The sequence below is a fragment of the Cyanistes caeruleus genome, chromosome 7 (genome assembly GCF_971803275.1).
Source record: "Cyanistes caeruleus chromosome 7, bCyaCae1.hap1.1, whole genome shotgun sequence".
NCBI classification, from domain to species: Eukaryota; Metazoa; Chordata; class Aves; order Passeriformes; family Paridae; genus Cyanistes; species Cyanistes caeruleus.
Genome location: NC_141707.1, coordinates 5615061 through 5631110, shown reverse-complemented (window position 1 = coordinate 5631110; position 16050 = coordinate 5615061). Strand labels below are relative to the sequence as shown.

General features: G+C 52.1%; 1 protein-coding gene across 2 annotated transcripts; it reads right to left on the bottom strand.

The window, feature by feature from the left end:
* Nucleotides 1–7596: 7596 nt before the first annotated feature.
* Nucleotides 7597–15602, bottom strand: LOC147652151 (maestro heat-like repeat-containing protein family member 6). 2 transcript variants are annotated; one of them, XM_086898770.1, is made up of 16 exons: nt 12944–15602; nt 12522–12586; nt 12252–12404; nt 11974–12084; nt 11749–11897; nt 11344–11491; nt 10950–11137; nt 10730–10867; nt 10326–10440; nt 10016–10153; nt 9607–9783; nt 9319–9474; nt 9066–9167; nt 8637–8739; nt 8296–8356; nt 7597–7984 (listed from the first exon to the last, which is right to left on the bottom strand). In XM_086898770.1, exons 1-14 carry the CDS (start codon nt 13059–13061, stop codon nt 8719–8721), a joined length of 1779 nt encoding a protein of 592 aa, XP_086754896.1. In that variant the 5' UTR covers nt 13062–15602; the 3' UTR covers nt 7597–7984; nt 8296–8356; nt 8637–8718. The 2 variants fall into 2 exon arrangements, with proteins under 2 accessions (XP_086754896.1, XP_086754897.1); XM_086898771.1 differs by having other exon boundaries at nt 11974–12081; nt 12944–13335.
* Nucleotides 15603–16050: the final 448 nt, after the last annotated feature.

Sequence of the window (16050 nt, the reverse complement as noted above, 5' to 3'; positions counted from 1 at the left end):
TTCACAGTGTTAGTTACCACAATCTCAACATCATCCTGTTCTACCAATATGGCTTGATATTTCAGGAACCCCTGTGGGGAAAGCCAATGTCCCCCTTTTGCCTCCAGTACTGCAGATACTGTGTGGGACACTGGCACAGTCATCTTCTGGCCCAGGGTGAACTTGCGTGTCTCTTGAAGTTTGACTGCCACTGCTGCGACGGCTCGGAGGCATCCCGGCCACCCTTTGGCTGCCGTGGCCAGCTGCTTGGAGAGGTAGGCGACTGCTCTCCCGTATGGGCCTAGGCTCTGTGCCAGTATTCCCAGGGCCATCTCTTGTTTTTTGTGAGAAAACAGAAAGAATGGTTAACTCACTTCTGGAAGTCCCAGGGCCGGAGCTGACACGAGGGCCTTTTTCAGCTCATCAAAGGCTCGCCTTGTTTCTTTTGTCCATTGAAGATCCTTGACCCCCTCCGTAATCAAAGCATACAGAGGTTTAACAAGCAACCCATAGTTATAAATCCACAGCCTGCACCACCCTGTCATACCAAAAAAGGTTCTCAATTCCTTCACCATCTGGGGCTTCGGGGTTTGGCATATTGCTTCTTTGCCATCTTGCCCCAAAGGTCTTTGTCCAGCACTCACTTCATATCCGAGATAAATAACTCTTTGTTTTACCATTTGGGCTTTCTTCTGGGATACTCCATGCCCTTGCTGGACCAAGAAATTCAGAAGGCTTACTGTCCAGTCCACACATGCCTCTTGGCTCCTGGTGGCTATTAAGAGATTGTCCACGTCCTGGAGTAGCTGTCCTTCTCCCGATGGGGGGTCCCATTCGTGAGCCGACCTCCAAAAATAGTAGGGGAATTCTTGTACCCTTGTGGCAGCACTGTCCATGTGAGCTGAGTTTTTCACCCAGTCTTGGGGTTTTCTCATTCAAATGCAAAAATTTTCTGGCTGGCTTCATGGAGAGGGAGGCAAGAGAACGCATCCTTTAAATCGAATCATAAACCAGGATAATTCAGATGTGAAATGGGTTAACAAGGTATAGGGATTGGCAAGCACTGGATACAGATCCTCAGTTATCTTGTTAACAGCCCTCCAATCTTGTACTAACCTGTACAACCCATCTGGCTTCTTCTTCACTGGCAGAATAGGAGTGTTAAAATCAGATTGACACTCCTTCAATAGCCCTATTTGTGAAAAGGTTTCAATAATTGGGCTAGTTCCTTCTTTATCCTCCATCCTCAGGGGATATTGTTTGACCCTCACTGGATATATTTTCTCTTTCAACTTATTTTGGACCGGTGGTGCGTTCTTTGCTCTTCCTGGTGCATTAGAAGCCCATACCCCAGGAAATACTTCATCCATTATTTTTCTAAAATTTTCCTCTTCATTATCCCCTTTAATTTCTTTAGTTATTAGCATTAAACTTAGCAATCCCACATACTGTCGGTCTTTTACCTGCAAGCTAATTTCTCCATTTTGAAAAACTATTCTTGCTTCCAACTGCTTCAACAAATCTCTGCCTAAGATGGTAGATGGAGCATTTGGCATATATAGAAACTGATGACTTGCCCATTGTTTTCCCAATTTATACTTCAAAGGTTTACAAAAATATGCTTTTTCAGATTGACCAGTTGTCCCCCTTACCATCACATAATCTTTTGTTACAAGTGTTAGGGTTCAGGAACACACATAATCACAGAATGATTATATGAAGGTGCTTTATTGAAGAGCTCTGGGTGTCAGGGGTACACATACCCAAATCTGACCCAACTTGGTTTTGAAATTAACATGTTTTATACTCTATCATTATATAACTTACATCTTAATTATTAAACTTCCATTGTTCTATTGTATGCATTGTTTTTACCCAAGCAAGGATTACTCATGATGACCCCCAGCCCCCTAACATTGTTTCTTATGTTCTATAAACAATAATAATTTCTAATCACATCTAACAATTGTATCATTTATCATATATTGATTACACTGGTGCAGTTTGACATGATCTTTAGCAAGCACAAGGCCTAACATTTCCCAGGGCCTACTTTTCCCGAGGCTTGCCAAGCCTAACTTTCTTTCCAAGTCCCTGAATTTTCTAAGATTTTAAAACCTTTTACTATCACAGGTATTAGAGCCTTATTCAACACTGAAAATGTTGCTCCTGTATCTCTTAGAAATCCCACTTCTTTTTCTTTATTCCCTCAATTGAGAGCTATAACCAGAGGGTCCCCTAGGGTAGGGCACTCTGGTCCTCTTCAGTCTTCTTTTACATGAGCAACCTCCCCCTTTCCTTTCCCATCATTTCTCCTCTGTTCATCACTTTTTCTTACTTCTGGGCACTGATTTTTGCAGTGTCCAGATTTCTTGCAAAATGCACATTGATCCCTTCCCAGTTGGGGTGGTCCTCTGTCGTGGTTTTAAAACAGTAACTAAAAAATTACTTATTTCTTGCTGTGAGATATGGATTAGAGTAAGAGCAAAACAGGCTTAAAACTTTAAAAGGAATAAAGAAAGTTTATTAACAAACTACAAGAATAAGAACACCAGAATAAACTTCCAAAAACCCCTTTTTATCCCCTGCTATCCACCATTCTTTTGTTCACATGACAACATTGAGACAAAAACTTTGGAACTTTGGTGTTTAAAACAGTCCCAATTCCTGCTAGAGTCTTTTCATCAGTCTTTGTAGAGAAACAGAAGTCTTCTTCTGCTAATCTATGGAGTTTCCCACAAGAAGCTATTTCTGTTATAGCTTTCTATTTTTCTGATGCCGGCTGCCCAGAAATCTTGTCAACAGTTCACTCCTCCCATTTCACATCACTCTGATGTGTGTATGGGCCATGAGTCTAGGGATGTCATTTTAAGGATGAGTTATTCAAAGGCAAAAGTTCTCTTCATCTCTCTCTGTGAGCTTCTCTGGAAACAGTTTTCTCATTGTCTCTCAAGGCCTCAAATCTTCAACTATTACTCTATCTCACTCTGTTCCAGCACCTTGCTGTATCACAATTACTCCACCTTTTGCTCAAAATCCAAACTTTGAACACTCTATTCCTCTCTATATACTCTGTCATGAATTAAAGGAGTTTTTTCAAGACCCTATTGTCCATCTCCATAGCTTTAACAGAAAAATATTTCAGCTAATAAAGCATCTCCTTATTCTCTACCTTTTCTGAAGCTTAATTCTTTTCTTTACTGTCTCTGATAGTATATAAAGTCTATTTACATGTTGATTACTCTCTTTTTCTCTCTCTGGATAAAAGGATTAATCTGCAAGTCTCATCTGGGTAATGAAAGGGTTAAAATCTTGCCCAGGCTTTGTAGATGGTTCTGTGCTCTCTGACCGAGCAGGAGCTGGAGTTGTCTGCAATGGAAGATTCTCCATGGCTGCTCTGGAGAGTGTGGTCACTGTCTCAGCTTGCTGCAGGTCCAGAGCTTTTTTTCTTTTTTACTTGGCAGTCTCTGGTGAATTCAGTCACAGCAAAAACTGCAGCCGAGCCAGGGACCAGCCTGGCCCGGCCAGAGCCCGGGGCAAACCCCGCAGGCCCCATCTCCCGGCCGGGAGCCGCGGCAGGTCCAGCCCGGCCCCTGCCCGGGCTGCATGGTCTGGGCAGGGAACGGGAGGCCAGCTGGAGCTCTGTTACCTTTCACAGCCAGGAAACAAAGAGAACAAGAGAGCTCTGGCTTTACATCTTAAGGGGATGTTCACAGGTTGACTTAACTTTTTAATGGTCAAAAGTGCAGTCAATTCTTAGAAATGACTGATAATTGGTCAGGAGAAAAGACTCCCATCAGCCACCAGCAGTTTCAACTTCCTTAGCTCCCAAAGCTATCTTAAAGGTAAAGCCACCCCATGACCTCCGCATTTTGGTGGACCTTGCTGACGTTTTTCTTTCTCCCCCTCCTTCACTAATGCCACCAATTTTCTCATCCCCTGTTTATATCCTTCTTCTCAATTGCTAAAGACCCTCCAGGCTTCATCCACCAGGGTTTCCAGATTCTGGCTCTCTCGGACTCTGATCTTCTGGAGCTTCCTCCTGATATCTTCTGTGGATTGTCCTAAAAACAAATTTATTAGCTACTGCATTCCTTCACTCCATCCTGGGTCCAGGCTGGTATGTTTCCACATTGCATCGCGCAGTTGATCTAAAAATTCAGAAGGTGTTTGAGAAGGACTTTGTTTAATAGCATATAGAGCTGATTAATTGATAGTTCTGGGAATTGCTCTTTCCAGCCCTTTCACTGTAATTCCTGATAACCTTGTAACTGTCTTAGTCCCCCTTGTTCATTGGGATTCCAGCCAGGATCTTGAAGGGGAAATACATCCTTAACATCCTCCTGTGTTGTCCTACAATCATCCTCAGCTAGGTCTTTAGCTACCTTTAATACTAATGGTTTTCTGTCTCTGTCAGGGCATCAAGCAGTGGCTGTAAATCTGCCCAATCTGCTGAATGCTGCTCAACCATAAACCTCAGTTTCTTAGCAACGCCTACTGGATCACTCCGATAACTCTTAGCAATCTTTTCCCAAACCTCCAAATCCATTGTAGAAATGGACTAATGGACTAATTGACTAATCTTGTTGTTCCCTCAGGGGTCATTGCTTCTCTCAGAGGTGCTTGTATAATCTCTTTAGCCTGCTTTTGGGTCCTGGATGCTACAGGGCTTGGTGGGGGAGACTTAGAAGTTTTGGTACTTGATGAGGAAGGCCCAGGCTCCTCATCCTCACTGTCACTGCTCAGCAATGGTGGTTCTGAGCCTGCTTCCTCTTCCACCTCACCCCTCTCTCTAACATTCTAAGAGGTGGTCTTAGTAAGTTTGCTGTTTCCCGTTCCAAAACCTCTGTTTGGTATACTTTATCAGGGTGAGGGCATCTTTGATTAATTGAGCATGTTCTACAACACCGTTTACGCTTTCCCCCTTTAGCTTTGTTACCTTTCTCCAGGGCCAATACCAAGGGATCAGACGGTGGGGTCTAATCCCACAATCTCTCTGCCACTCGGGGTGGCCACAGAGGGTAAAAACCATATCAGCAGAAGTCACTTCCAGCCACCTGTGTTCATGCTGGAGGAAAAGCATTAACTGCAATAAGGTTTCATAGTCCATTTACCATTTACTGGCCACCTCACACGCCATCCAGCCTATATAGTGGCCACCATTGTGTACAGAACTTAACAAGCTCCCTCTTGCTTTCTGCATCAACATATCCCACTAGTTCTTTCCAATGTGTTAAAAGCCATCCCAAAGGACTACTCCTAGGAATTCCTTTACTCCCATTTGCTCCCATCCTGGAAGTTCTTTGTCTCACAATGTTTCTTTATCCCAGCTTCGGAGTTTCATTTTTTAATATTCAGGTACCCAATTAGCTTGGGCACACTCAGCCCTAAGAATGTCAGTTGGTTCCTTTAGGGTCTCTGAAACTCCGTTCTCTAATAACTCAAATATCTCACTGCTGCCATGGGTTACTTTACCAGTTCCTAGTAAGATTTTTATCGCTATCTGGGTGGCTTTATTTTCTTTATTCTCTTTTGTGCTACAAAGAAAACAGACTCCCCACTTGGGGATCCTCCACCTAAATACCCGTCGGAGCCAAGGCTTTTGACAGACTACACAACAAAACACAATCCAAGGGTTACAATCACAACCTTTCTTTAAAAAGAGAAATTCTTTCTCCATGGCTCTCCAATGACCCTGATTCCTAGGCATGTAAGCTTAATTAAGAAACGGTAACAGTCAGCAGTTTAACTCCTGTCACTAGATGGTGGCATCTCCTCAAAAATGCTTATCACAACCCAACCACGGGGAGACGGGGAGATTTTATTAAAGGGGTTTCATACAATCAAACACACACCCCAATCACCCTGTCCTTTTCTAGCTGCTTGCAGTCGCCCAGAGCGAATCCACAGATTGGGATTCCCCACTCGCCCTGTGCTGACAGCACGTCTCAAACACGCACTTCCTCTGGCCTTTCAGGGCACGCACACACACGCAATTTATGTCTCATGCTACGCACATTACTGGCTCTGCCACTCAAGCCTCTCCTGGTTCCAAGCCTCTCCCATTTCAGAATGTTACAAGTGAAATTCAGCCTCATTTTATCAATAGGGATTTTATTGAAAAATCTGTAAAATCGAATTATGGAAGCAACCACAATCACTGTCAGCGTCGAACCCGGGATCGGCAATGGGTGAACTCTGAATCAGCCTGTGCCACACTGATTCCCACAAGTTCACAACTTGTCTTTGGGAGAGCGGTGTTTTATACAGGTTTTTTCAGCTTGAGGCTATGCAGTTTCAGTTTCTTTCTTTTTCTTGTGTTGTTACATATTCCTATTTCTGCTGCTGAACTGCTGATGAGTTTTCTGAGAAGGAGATGATGTTTGAGTGGTTTTTCAGGAAGAAGGCTTTGAGATGTAGAATCGTGCTGAAGTTTTTTTTTTTAGTCTGTGTAGTTTTTTTTGGGAAACCTACACAGAGATGTATGGTCCTGGAGAATCACATCAGGTCGGTATCAGGCGTTAATCACCAGGTCCTTAGAGCACTTATCTTGCTTGGGTTGGCCCAGCTCTTCTCAGTGTTATCTTAATTGCTGGGTTGTTCTCTTGCAAATTCCTTGATTTCCAGCAGCTGCTTTTGTAATCTTAAGCTGCTTGTGGTTTTTGTTTTACATAAAACATGCTTTTATACTTGATTTTCTATGTGTACAATAAAACACAAATTATCCCAACATATATTACACAACCATACGCTCCACTGCCCAAACCCTGTCCCTCTTCTCTTACCCACACTCAAACATGTGTCCATTTTTCACTCACACGTGCTCCAAACACCATGGGTTTTTGTGCTCTGGGCATCCCATCCTCATTGCCAAGAACATCATGGGTGCTGGAAGATGCCCGTGCACAAAATTGCAAAGCAACTCTTATTTTATTAGTTGCTGTTGCAAATAATACCTACCAACCCCTGGATTGCTGAAAAGCCACTGGGCAGCGGCAGGAGATGGAGCATGGTGTTCCAATGGGAGGGGCAGGCAGGCCATGCACCTTCAGGACATGCCCTGCATCAAAAGGCGTGCATTTTGTCCTTCTTGCCTCTCCTCTGCAGAACCAAGCCTCCTATCTTCTCCCCTGGAGTGGAATTTTCCCAGTCACCATGTCATCTCACCCTTGGCCAGTACATGAGGTAAGGTCACCATGCCAATAACAGCCTCATTATTACTGTTCCTCTTTCACAGGTTAACTTCCTATCAATTGATCAATCCATTGTTCCTCTTAAGGGTCAAATTCCCAGCAGTTAACCCATAAGGTTTCCTTCAAAGTCTGTTCTTCGCCATCCTGTTGACGTGCACAACAGAGGACAGAACACGGCAGGGCCTTAGACACAACTTTGGTCCCTGACACACCCAGGCTCCTTGTCCCACTACTGGCCTTCAGTAACACCTTGAACTCCACAATGCTGTGGAGCCGGGCCTTCAGCACAGGGACCTTTCCAGCCTGATCTGCGCTCCTTCCTCTGCGTCTCTGCACAAAACACGGTGCAGGAGAGAACGGCAGGAGGGGCCTGTGTGTCACAGTGCTCTGGATTTGTGTCCCTTCAACTCCAGACAGATGCAGGTTAAGTGAAAAAGGCAAACTGTTTATTAATGCAAGGTGAAGCAAAGGGATGAGCTGGAAAGGGAAAGAAGGGGATGGGCATGGACTGAGGGCTGGAGGTAAGGAGCTGTCAAAAGGGAGGAAGAATAGAGGGAAAAAAGGGGATGGGCACAGTCTGAGGGCTGGAGGGAGCTATCTACAGGCTGGGAGAGGGCTGAAGCCCCGTGAAAATCCCACAGGCTCAGCTGTGCCAGTTGTCAGCTGTGCCTGGATCTCCAGTGGCACTGGGAGGTGGTGTCCTCTTCAGTGTCTCCTGCTGCTGTTCTTGGGACACTTGTTCACTGGCAAACCGAGCTTGGATATTCAGGTTGCTGTGGGATGGAGTGGTGTCTTTGTCGGGGCTTCAGTGGCTGGAAGAGAGAGGACAAGAGGCACGGTCAGGGCATGCATCTGCAGGGATCCTAGGAGACATTCCTGCCAAGGACATTCCACCTGGCTCTTGCAATGGCCACAAGAGAGAACCAGACAACAGGATCAGCCAGAAGGTGCTGGCCACAACTCCCACCCCTGTCCCTGAAATCTCTCTGCTCTCTGCCCACACCGCCCTCACCCAGACAGGGAACGAAGCACTCTGCAGCTGGGCCAGGGATTGCAGCTCCCATCCCAGGCATTGCAACTGCTCCCTGCCAGCCCCCAGTGCCAGCCCGCTGCTCTCACTCACCCTCACTGAGGGTCTGCAGCTCTTCCTTGTGCGCCCTTGTGCATGAACATCCTGGCCATCCCTGGGAACACAGAGCCTGTCAGGGCCCTGGCAGCACAGCTCCCTGCCAGCGGCGCTGCCAGCCCGGGGGCCACACAGCCTCCCGCCCCGGCAGGGCTCAGCCCCAGCCCTTGCCGCATCCTGACTCAGCCCAAGGGCACGGCTGCCAGAGGCCGGCAGCAGCCCCGAGGGCAGCCGGGGCTCCATGGCGCCGGGCCCGGGTGCCGCTGCCGGGACAGCAGCAGCCGGGGCCGGGGCCGAGCTGCGGCGGAGTGGGGAGCCAGCCCGGGCCCGTGGCTCACCGATGAAGCTGACGGCCGCCTCTCGCAGGGACTCCTGTGGGCTGTCAAGATACGGCAGTGCCCGGCTCAGGTGCTCGGCCGCTCAGCTCTCGTCCTGTGCCAGCTGCAGAGAACGGCAGGAGGGAAGGGTCGGTGCGGGCTCTGCCCCTCGGCCGGGCGCTGCCTGCAGCCAGCCCCGGCCTCCCGTGCCCGCCCAGCCCTGAGGCACCGGGCAGCAGCCCCACTGGGCTGGGGCTCCATCGGCACCCGGCTCAAGGCCACAGGAGCCTGAAGAGGAACCCGTGTGTCCCAGGGAAGGGAGCAGCGTGTGGGGCACAGGCTGGCTCCCATGGGTGCAGCACTGGGCCACAGCTGCCAGCCCCACACACTGAGCCCCGGGGACAGGGAGCTTCTCCAGGCTGAGGCTGGGGTTTCCAGGCCGTCCTTTACCACACATTCGGTGATCTTCGACAGATCCTCTGTTGGCAGCACACACAGGAGCTCTGTGTTATTTAAGAAGGTGGCAGCACAGTGCAGCGTTTCCCGGGAGGCCTGGAGAGATGCAGAGATGCCATTGCTGCCCAGGGCACAGGAGTTGCATCCCTGTGCCAAGGCCAGGAGGAGGCCGCAGCCTGGGAGGCAGCAGGGCAGGAGGCAGCCCAGCCGCCTCCCAGTGGTCCACCAGCATCACACAAAAGCTCACATCAGCCACGCGCTGGTTGTCGTCGTGGCAGTGCAAAATGAGCGGGAGCAGGCTCTGCTTCACAATTCCCTCCATTGCATTTTTTCCCTCTTCCAGTACCAGGTTCATCGTATTGCGGAAGAGGTGAATGGAGAGCACCTGCACGTGGCTTTTGTCCTGGAGGAAGGAAGGAGGAAAAGATCTCAGCGCCAACTTCTCCAGCCCACCTGGGCAAAGGCCTGAAAATCCACAGGCCCAAAGTTTGTGTGGGCAGTAGCCAGTGCCCGTGGCCGGGGCACAGAGCCTTACATGGTCAAAGAGGAGCACAAGTGGCTCAGCAAGCTTGGGGGCAGCAGTCCTTGATAAATGAAGACTTTTTCTCTTCAGCACATTCGTGAGCACAGACAGAGACATGCCGACCACTTCTCCGTCTGCGTCACTCAGCAGCTGCAGGAAGCTTTGACACAGGCGGCGTATAGGTGTGGCCTGTGTGGAACACAAGGCTGTGCTGGGAAGCCCTGAACGGCTGCAGCGCCAAGACCGCCCTGGCACTGCAACCCCACCCTGCTGCTGCCGGGCCCAGAGGCCAAAGGCCTGTCCCAAAGCACTGAGGCTGGTGAGGCAGGAGAGCTGGGAGCAGCTGCCTCAGCTCCTGAAGCCCAGCCAGCCCAAGGGGCTGCTTTGCCCAGCACAGCTTCAGCTGCTGCCCTGTTCTCACCATCGAGGGTTCCTGGCTGAGCACCACGAGGCCTCTGAGCGCCAGGCGACGCCTCTGCCTGCACTCGCTCTGCAGGTGCTTTGATGTGATCTCAAGGACACAGTACCCACAGTCACTCAAGTTCAGGCAATCCAGGACCTGAAAGGCACAGGGCAGTGACAGCGGAGCCGGCTGGCAGGAGCCTGGAACTGCACAGGGCTGGGCCCAGGCAGCAGCACAGGGCGCGGGCACCGTCCCAGGCAGCTGTGGCTATGCAAGGGGACAGGGCTGGCAGGCAGCTCAGCGAGGTAGTGCTGGCCATGGGGCTCACCTCCACAAGGAATGCCAGGGAGGACAGATCCCAAGGTGCCTCCTCCCTGATGAGCCTCCGGACAAATTGGTGTGCCACATGGTAACACAAGGGCGTCAAGTCACGGCGCATCACCCTGGAAGGGGGGAAATGGCACCAAGACACAGAGGTGGGGGGTGGGGGGAGGCCAAACCTCTCCCAGGGATGACTCATGGAGATCTGGCCTTTCCCCAGCATCCCTGGGGGGACCATGGGTGCTTTGGGACCGTGGGGCTCCTTCTGGGCTAACCCTCCTCTCAGACTTCTCTAGTCTGCTTAGCCATCCCTCAATGGCAAAGCCCTCTGGCCAGGACCACAGGGACTGTGGTAGGGCACCCTGGGCACAGGGCACACATTTCAGAGGCAGTGGCGAGAAGGGGTCTCACCTGGCCAACAGACCCACGGCATAGTGCTGGGTGTCAGCATGGAGCAGCGTTTCCCAGCCACACTTGCGCTCCATGGCCATCAACTCGCTGTCATAGTGCAGAAAGCAGAGCAGAGCCTTCATGGCCTGCACTGCAAAGCTGTGTGCAGAGCAAAGGCCAGGTCACATTGGGTGCACTGGTGTCAGCCACAAGGGCATGGGAAGGACAGGAGGACTGGCACCTGTTGGGTTCTCCAGGAAGGCGGTGTTGCTCCTGGCATTCTCTCCAGAAGTTATCAACTTCTGCTGGCATCAGCTGTGTGGTGGTGAAAACGTGCAACAGCAGAGCCGCAAAGAGAGAGTCGGAATAATGCATCATGGCCTCATGGCTCTGAGGCACTTGCATAATCACCCAGAGCACCAGAGTTGCCTGCAAAAGAATCACACCAAGACAGCGCTCAGTGCTAAGGCGTCCATGGGGCAGAGCCCGAGGGGAGATGCACGGGGAGCAGCGGGCCCGGTGCCCCCTGAGCCTGCCCCTAGCCCAGGTTTCAGCCCAGCCTGAGGCAAGGAGAAGATGAAGAGCTGCTGGAGAAGCAACCTAGGGGACAGGCAAGGCCAGTTCCAGAAACTCACAGCCAGAGCAAAAACGTCCTTGTTGTCCTCATCAGAGGTGCAGATGCTGCAAAGGGGCCAGTTCTCCATCACATGGAGCAGAGTTGGCAGCACCTTCTCCATTGCTGGTCCTGATGAGGCTATGGCTTGCCACATCATGGCAGCAGCTCTGTGGGATCAGAGCTCTGTGTCAGGGGTGTCTCAGTCACAGAGCCATGCCCTGTGTAGCTGTGGGGTCCCAGGTGACAGAGCCCCAGTGCCCTGAGGGGCAGGGAGGGAGCACTGGCAGCAGCCTCAGGAAACAGAGGGGCCCGAGGCTCCTGGACCTCTCTGCCTGTTGGGCAGAGCCCATTGGACAGGCTGTGCAGGGCGATGGGCCCTAAAGGCCGCTGAGCCCTGAGCTCTCAAGGCACGTGGGCCCCATACCTGTCACACGATGGGGCACAGCGCAGGAGGGTCAGCACCACATCGTCCGGGTGTTCTTCAGCCAGCTTCACCATGTTAGTTGGCAGCCTGGCATCCACCGTAACGGAGCACATTAGATGCTGGTGAATGCTCCGTACAATAGCTGGCACCTAGAGTAGGAATGGGGAAGACTTGGAGCGCTGTCCAAGGCAGCAACTTCCCCAGCTTCTCCCAAGAAGTGCTTACCATCCCATCACACTCTGCTGGCCTCAAAGGCTGAGGGGGCCCTGTGGATGTGGCTTGAAGGGGCACAGGATCCTGGGAGACCTCCAGTTCCGGCCCCTGGCTGGCTACCTGCTGGTCAGAAGGAACAGTCCCCTTTCAAAAAAGTCCATATTAGGTGCATGACTCATGGTGGGAGGGGGCACAGTGTCAGTATTTGTGATGCCCTGAGTCTCTCTGGGGTTTGGAATGGCCATGTCCTCAATCAGTACCACATCAGAGTTTGCCCTGTCATCACTCACCACAGCGTCCGAGTCTTGTGAGGGCGCAGCTGAATCTGGGCTGACATCAGGCTCTGCCTGGAGCTCGGTCAGCCCGGACTCAGGCTCAGCTGTGCCCTCAGTTCCTATGGGGCTGATCTTTCTATGCCGACTTGGCAGGAACTGGCGGAACCTCTGTGCAGAATGAAGAAAGGACAGGGAAGAGAGGCATGTTCCATGGAGTGCTGCAAGTGCAGAGCTGGCCTGAGCAGTGACAGCAGGCCCAGCCCAGGTGGGGATGCCTGCAGGTACCTTCAGCGTTTTGCGGAAGCGGCCCTGGGCAGGCTCCTGCTCTTGTCTCTTGTCCATGGCTGCATCTGGAAAAGAGCAGCCAGAGCTGAGGGACTGCGGGAGAGGCCGGAGAACACAGCCCAGCCTTGCACTCCCCAGGCAGGGACAGCCCTGGGGTGGCTCAGGGGATGGAGCACGGTCACAGGTGGGGGTCAACCCCAGCCCCTCTTCTCTCCTGTCCTTGGGCATGTCCACATGGGATGGGATGGGATGGGATGGGATGGGATGGGATGGGATGGGATGGGATGGGATGGGATGGGATGGGATGGGATGGGATGGGATGGGATGGGATGGGATGGGACGGGATGGGACGGGGCGGGACGGGATGGTGCAGGGCCCAGCTGGCTGCAGCTTCAGCCCTGCGGCCCAGCTCTGCCACTCACCATCCTGCCCTTGCTGGAACTGCTCCGACTCTTCAGGGTGTTCTGCTGGGGCAGCTCCACGGTCTGTGCTTCTATTCCGTCGGAACACCCTGAATAGCCTGAAGAATCTGCCCGCCATGACAAAATCGGGCCTTGGGAGCACCTTCTAAAGAGATGTTATCGGGAAGCTCCGGCTCACCAATTCCCACAGTCTGCTCACAATGTGAGCTGTAGGAATTACGCCTTGGAAAAGCTCCGGGTCAGGCACTAACGAGTGGGCTGTGTGGGGGCCCCTCACAGCACCGCTCTGGCGTGTCCTGTCCCGTCGCATGCACCAGGCACTCTGGTGTGGTCTTGTCACCGCCAGCTCTTGTCCATTCCACCGTTCCATTCCACGGTTACCAGGCTGCACCGTGTCACTAACGTCCCTTGCACGCCCTGCCACCTTCCTGGTTCTGCCCCATCCCCCCAGCGTGGCCTACGTTGGAAGGAATCCCTTGCCCAAAGTGTCTAAGACAGGATCTTTAGGAACACCTCAAACCATCAGCAGACACTGCCCTGCTCTGCAGGCTCAGGGCAGCAGAAGGAGCCCCCAGGGCTGCCGACGCAGGCGCAGCAGGAAGGGCACGGGGCCTTGCACAGAATCTGTACAGGGGCCTGGCAGCACTGAAATCAGCAGGTGTGGCAGAGTCCCCACCGAGGCAGACCTGCCACCCCAGCCAAGCCCTGGCAGTGCTGGTGCCCTTCTCCTGCCCCAGAGACCTGTGCCCCTGGGGGGTTTCTGTGCCAGAGGCCAAAGCCAAAGCCCACGTGCATTGGGGGCTGGGCTCCTTCCTGTAGGGGTCTTGGCAGGAGCTCCTGGAGCTATTGCTGGCCACTCTTGCTATCTGTCAGATGATGTTGCTCCTTCCTGGAATGATGTTTTTCATGGAAGGGGTTTGCAGTAGCACAAATGTTCAAGGCCCCAGTTGCTGCGTGTCTGTCTGTGTTACAGCTGATGCAAGTCAAACATTTCCTCCAGACATAGAATCCTGCTTGAACAGTCACAGAGCTACATCTATTTTTAAATTATGTTTGTAATTTTAATATTTTTTAAGTTTTCCAGAACCTGCTGACTGTTTTCAAGGTTTTCTCTCTATCCCCAGTGCACATTCTCCAGAAATTGTGCTCTCACATCCTTTTGCATTTATTAAAATTACCTGCAGTGACCAGTCAATCAAAGCCCTGGGAAAACTTTAAACTTCAGGTTGAACCCAGACAAAATATTTATCTCCCACAACTGAAGCCATGAATTGCCAAGTACTGTCCCCAGTACACCTGTAGGTGTGCTGATGCCATTTCAAAGGGGTTGCCAATGAAAACAAATTTTAATATTTTTGTAGTTTCCACATTGGAATTAAAATCCCTGACTTGAAAAATCACATGTCAAAATTTTTAGGACTCTTACAAACCAAAGCTGTCATTTTCACCCTGCATTTTAGAGTCTCTGAACAGTCACACAAGGTTTTAGTTCTACACTAGTTTAGACACTACAGAAAAAGTCCTTGGTGTTCGGCTATAACTTTACATCAGCATATATTCCTGATGATTATTTTAGGCAGGAGCAGCAAACTCAAGAATGAGCCAAACAGGCTGTTCCTGTGTTCTCATGTCCTGAGTCTCTCTCTCTCCGTGTCACGATGGCACCAAGGCCGCTGCCTTGGGACACCGGAGTGTGGAAGGCGAGCCCGCCCTCAAGCACGGCCATCCAAGTCAGTCACGGGCACAGGCTGCAGCTGAAGCTGCCAAGCGTTGCTGTGAGGCTGGCAAGTCAAGAGAAAGCCATTGTGGCCAATTCTGCTGAGGCCTTTTGCCAAACCAAAGGCAGCTGTGCCCACAGCTTCCCCCTGTCTGGCAGCCGGCTGCTGCGGACGCCTCAGTTCGCAGGTGCCGACGCTGGGGCTGCTGCTGTTCCTGTGCACACTCTGCTGCTGTTTCTGTGGGCTCCAGAGCCGCTTGGGCAGCAGCCACTGGGCAGCCCTGCTGGAGGAGACACCGCCGCCCTCCCCATGGTGGCAGCAGCTCTGCGGGCCCCGAGCTCTGTGTCAGGGGGGGCCTCGGTCACAGCAGCGTGGCCTGGGCAGTCGCGAGGGCCCGGCCTGGCCGCCAGCCCTGCCTCTGCCCACTGCCCCTTATGGCAGGCACCCAGTGGCCGTGGCCTGGCAGCACCCCCTGCCCTCCATGTCCCCAGCCAGCCCAGGCTGAGCACACCTCGGGCTGACCCCACCCTCCTGGAGGTGTACTGTCCCAGCCCCAAGGGCTTCTGCTGCAGGCCTGGCAGACATTTTGGGGAAGCGCCAGAACAGCCGGGTGTCAGGAACCAGGCGGCTGCCCGGGGGCTGCTTATGGCCTCTGACACCCAGTTCCTCAGGTCTTCCCACCACCCCAGCCCCTCAGGGGCCTCCTGTCCCCTTGGAGTCTCCTGACACCCACTCCCTCACACATCCCCCTTGTGCCTTCCCACGGCCTTGTCCCGTCAGGGCCTCCACAGCCCCTCATCCCTTCATGGCCTCCCAGCAGCCTGTTCCCTCAGGGTCTCCCCCAGCGTGGCCCGCCAGCAGCGCCGCAGCCCCACAGGAGCTCCAGAGGAGCTGCATCAAGAGGCACCTGGGAGCCCTCAGCAACCCAGCCAGCACCACACGGGCACGAGGACACAGATGGCGCTTCCTGGCTGGGACAGGGCTTGTGCCTTCAGCAGAACCACCAAAGGCCAAGGGGTTTCTGGCCATTTTCCCTGCACCACTGCACACCCTGGCAGGTTGCTGAGCACGAGCACCCTTTTCCCTCTCTTCTCCGGTATCCTGCAGACCTTGGGCAGCAAAAGAAAGCTCTTGGGAGTCTGTATATTTAGAACCTATCCTATATTTACATAGTAAACAAAAACAAAAGTAAGGAAAGAACAATTTTGCAGAAAAATAAAATCCTGGCTGGCTCAGGTGGCCCCAGCAGACAGAGCCTCCCAGATCAGCTCTCAGCAGAGCTCCAGCAGCGCATCCAGTCAAGGCCTGAGCGATGAGACCGTGTCCTCTATGCCATGTGGAGCTGATCTTGCAGGTTTCCAAAGATGGAATATTGAGTTCTCTCTACTG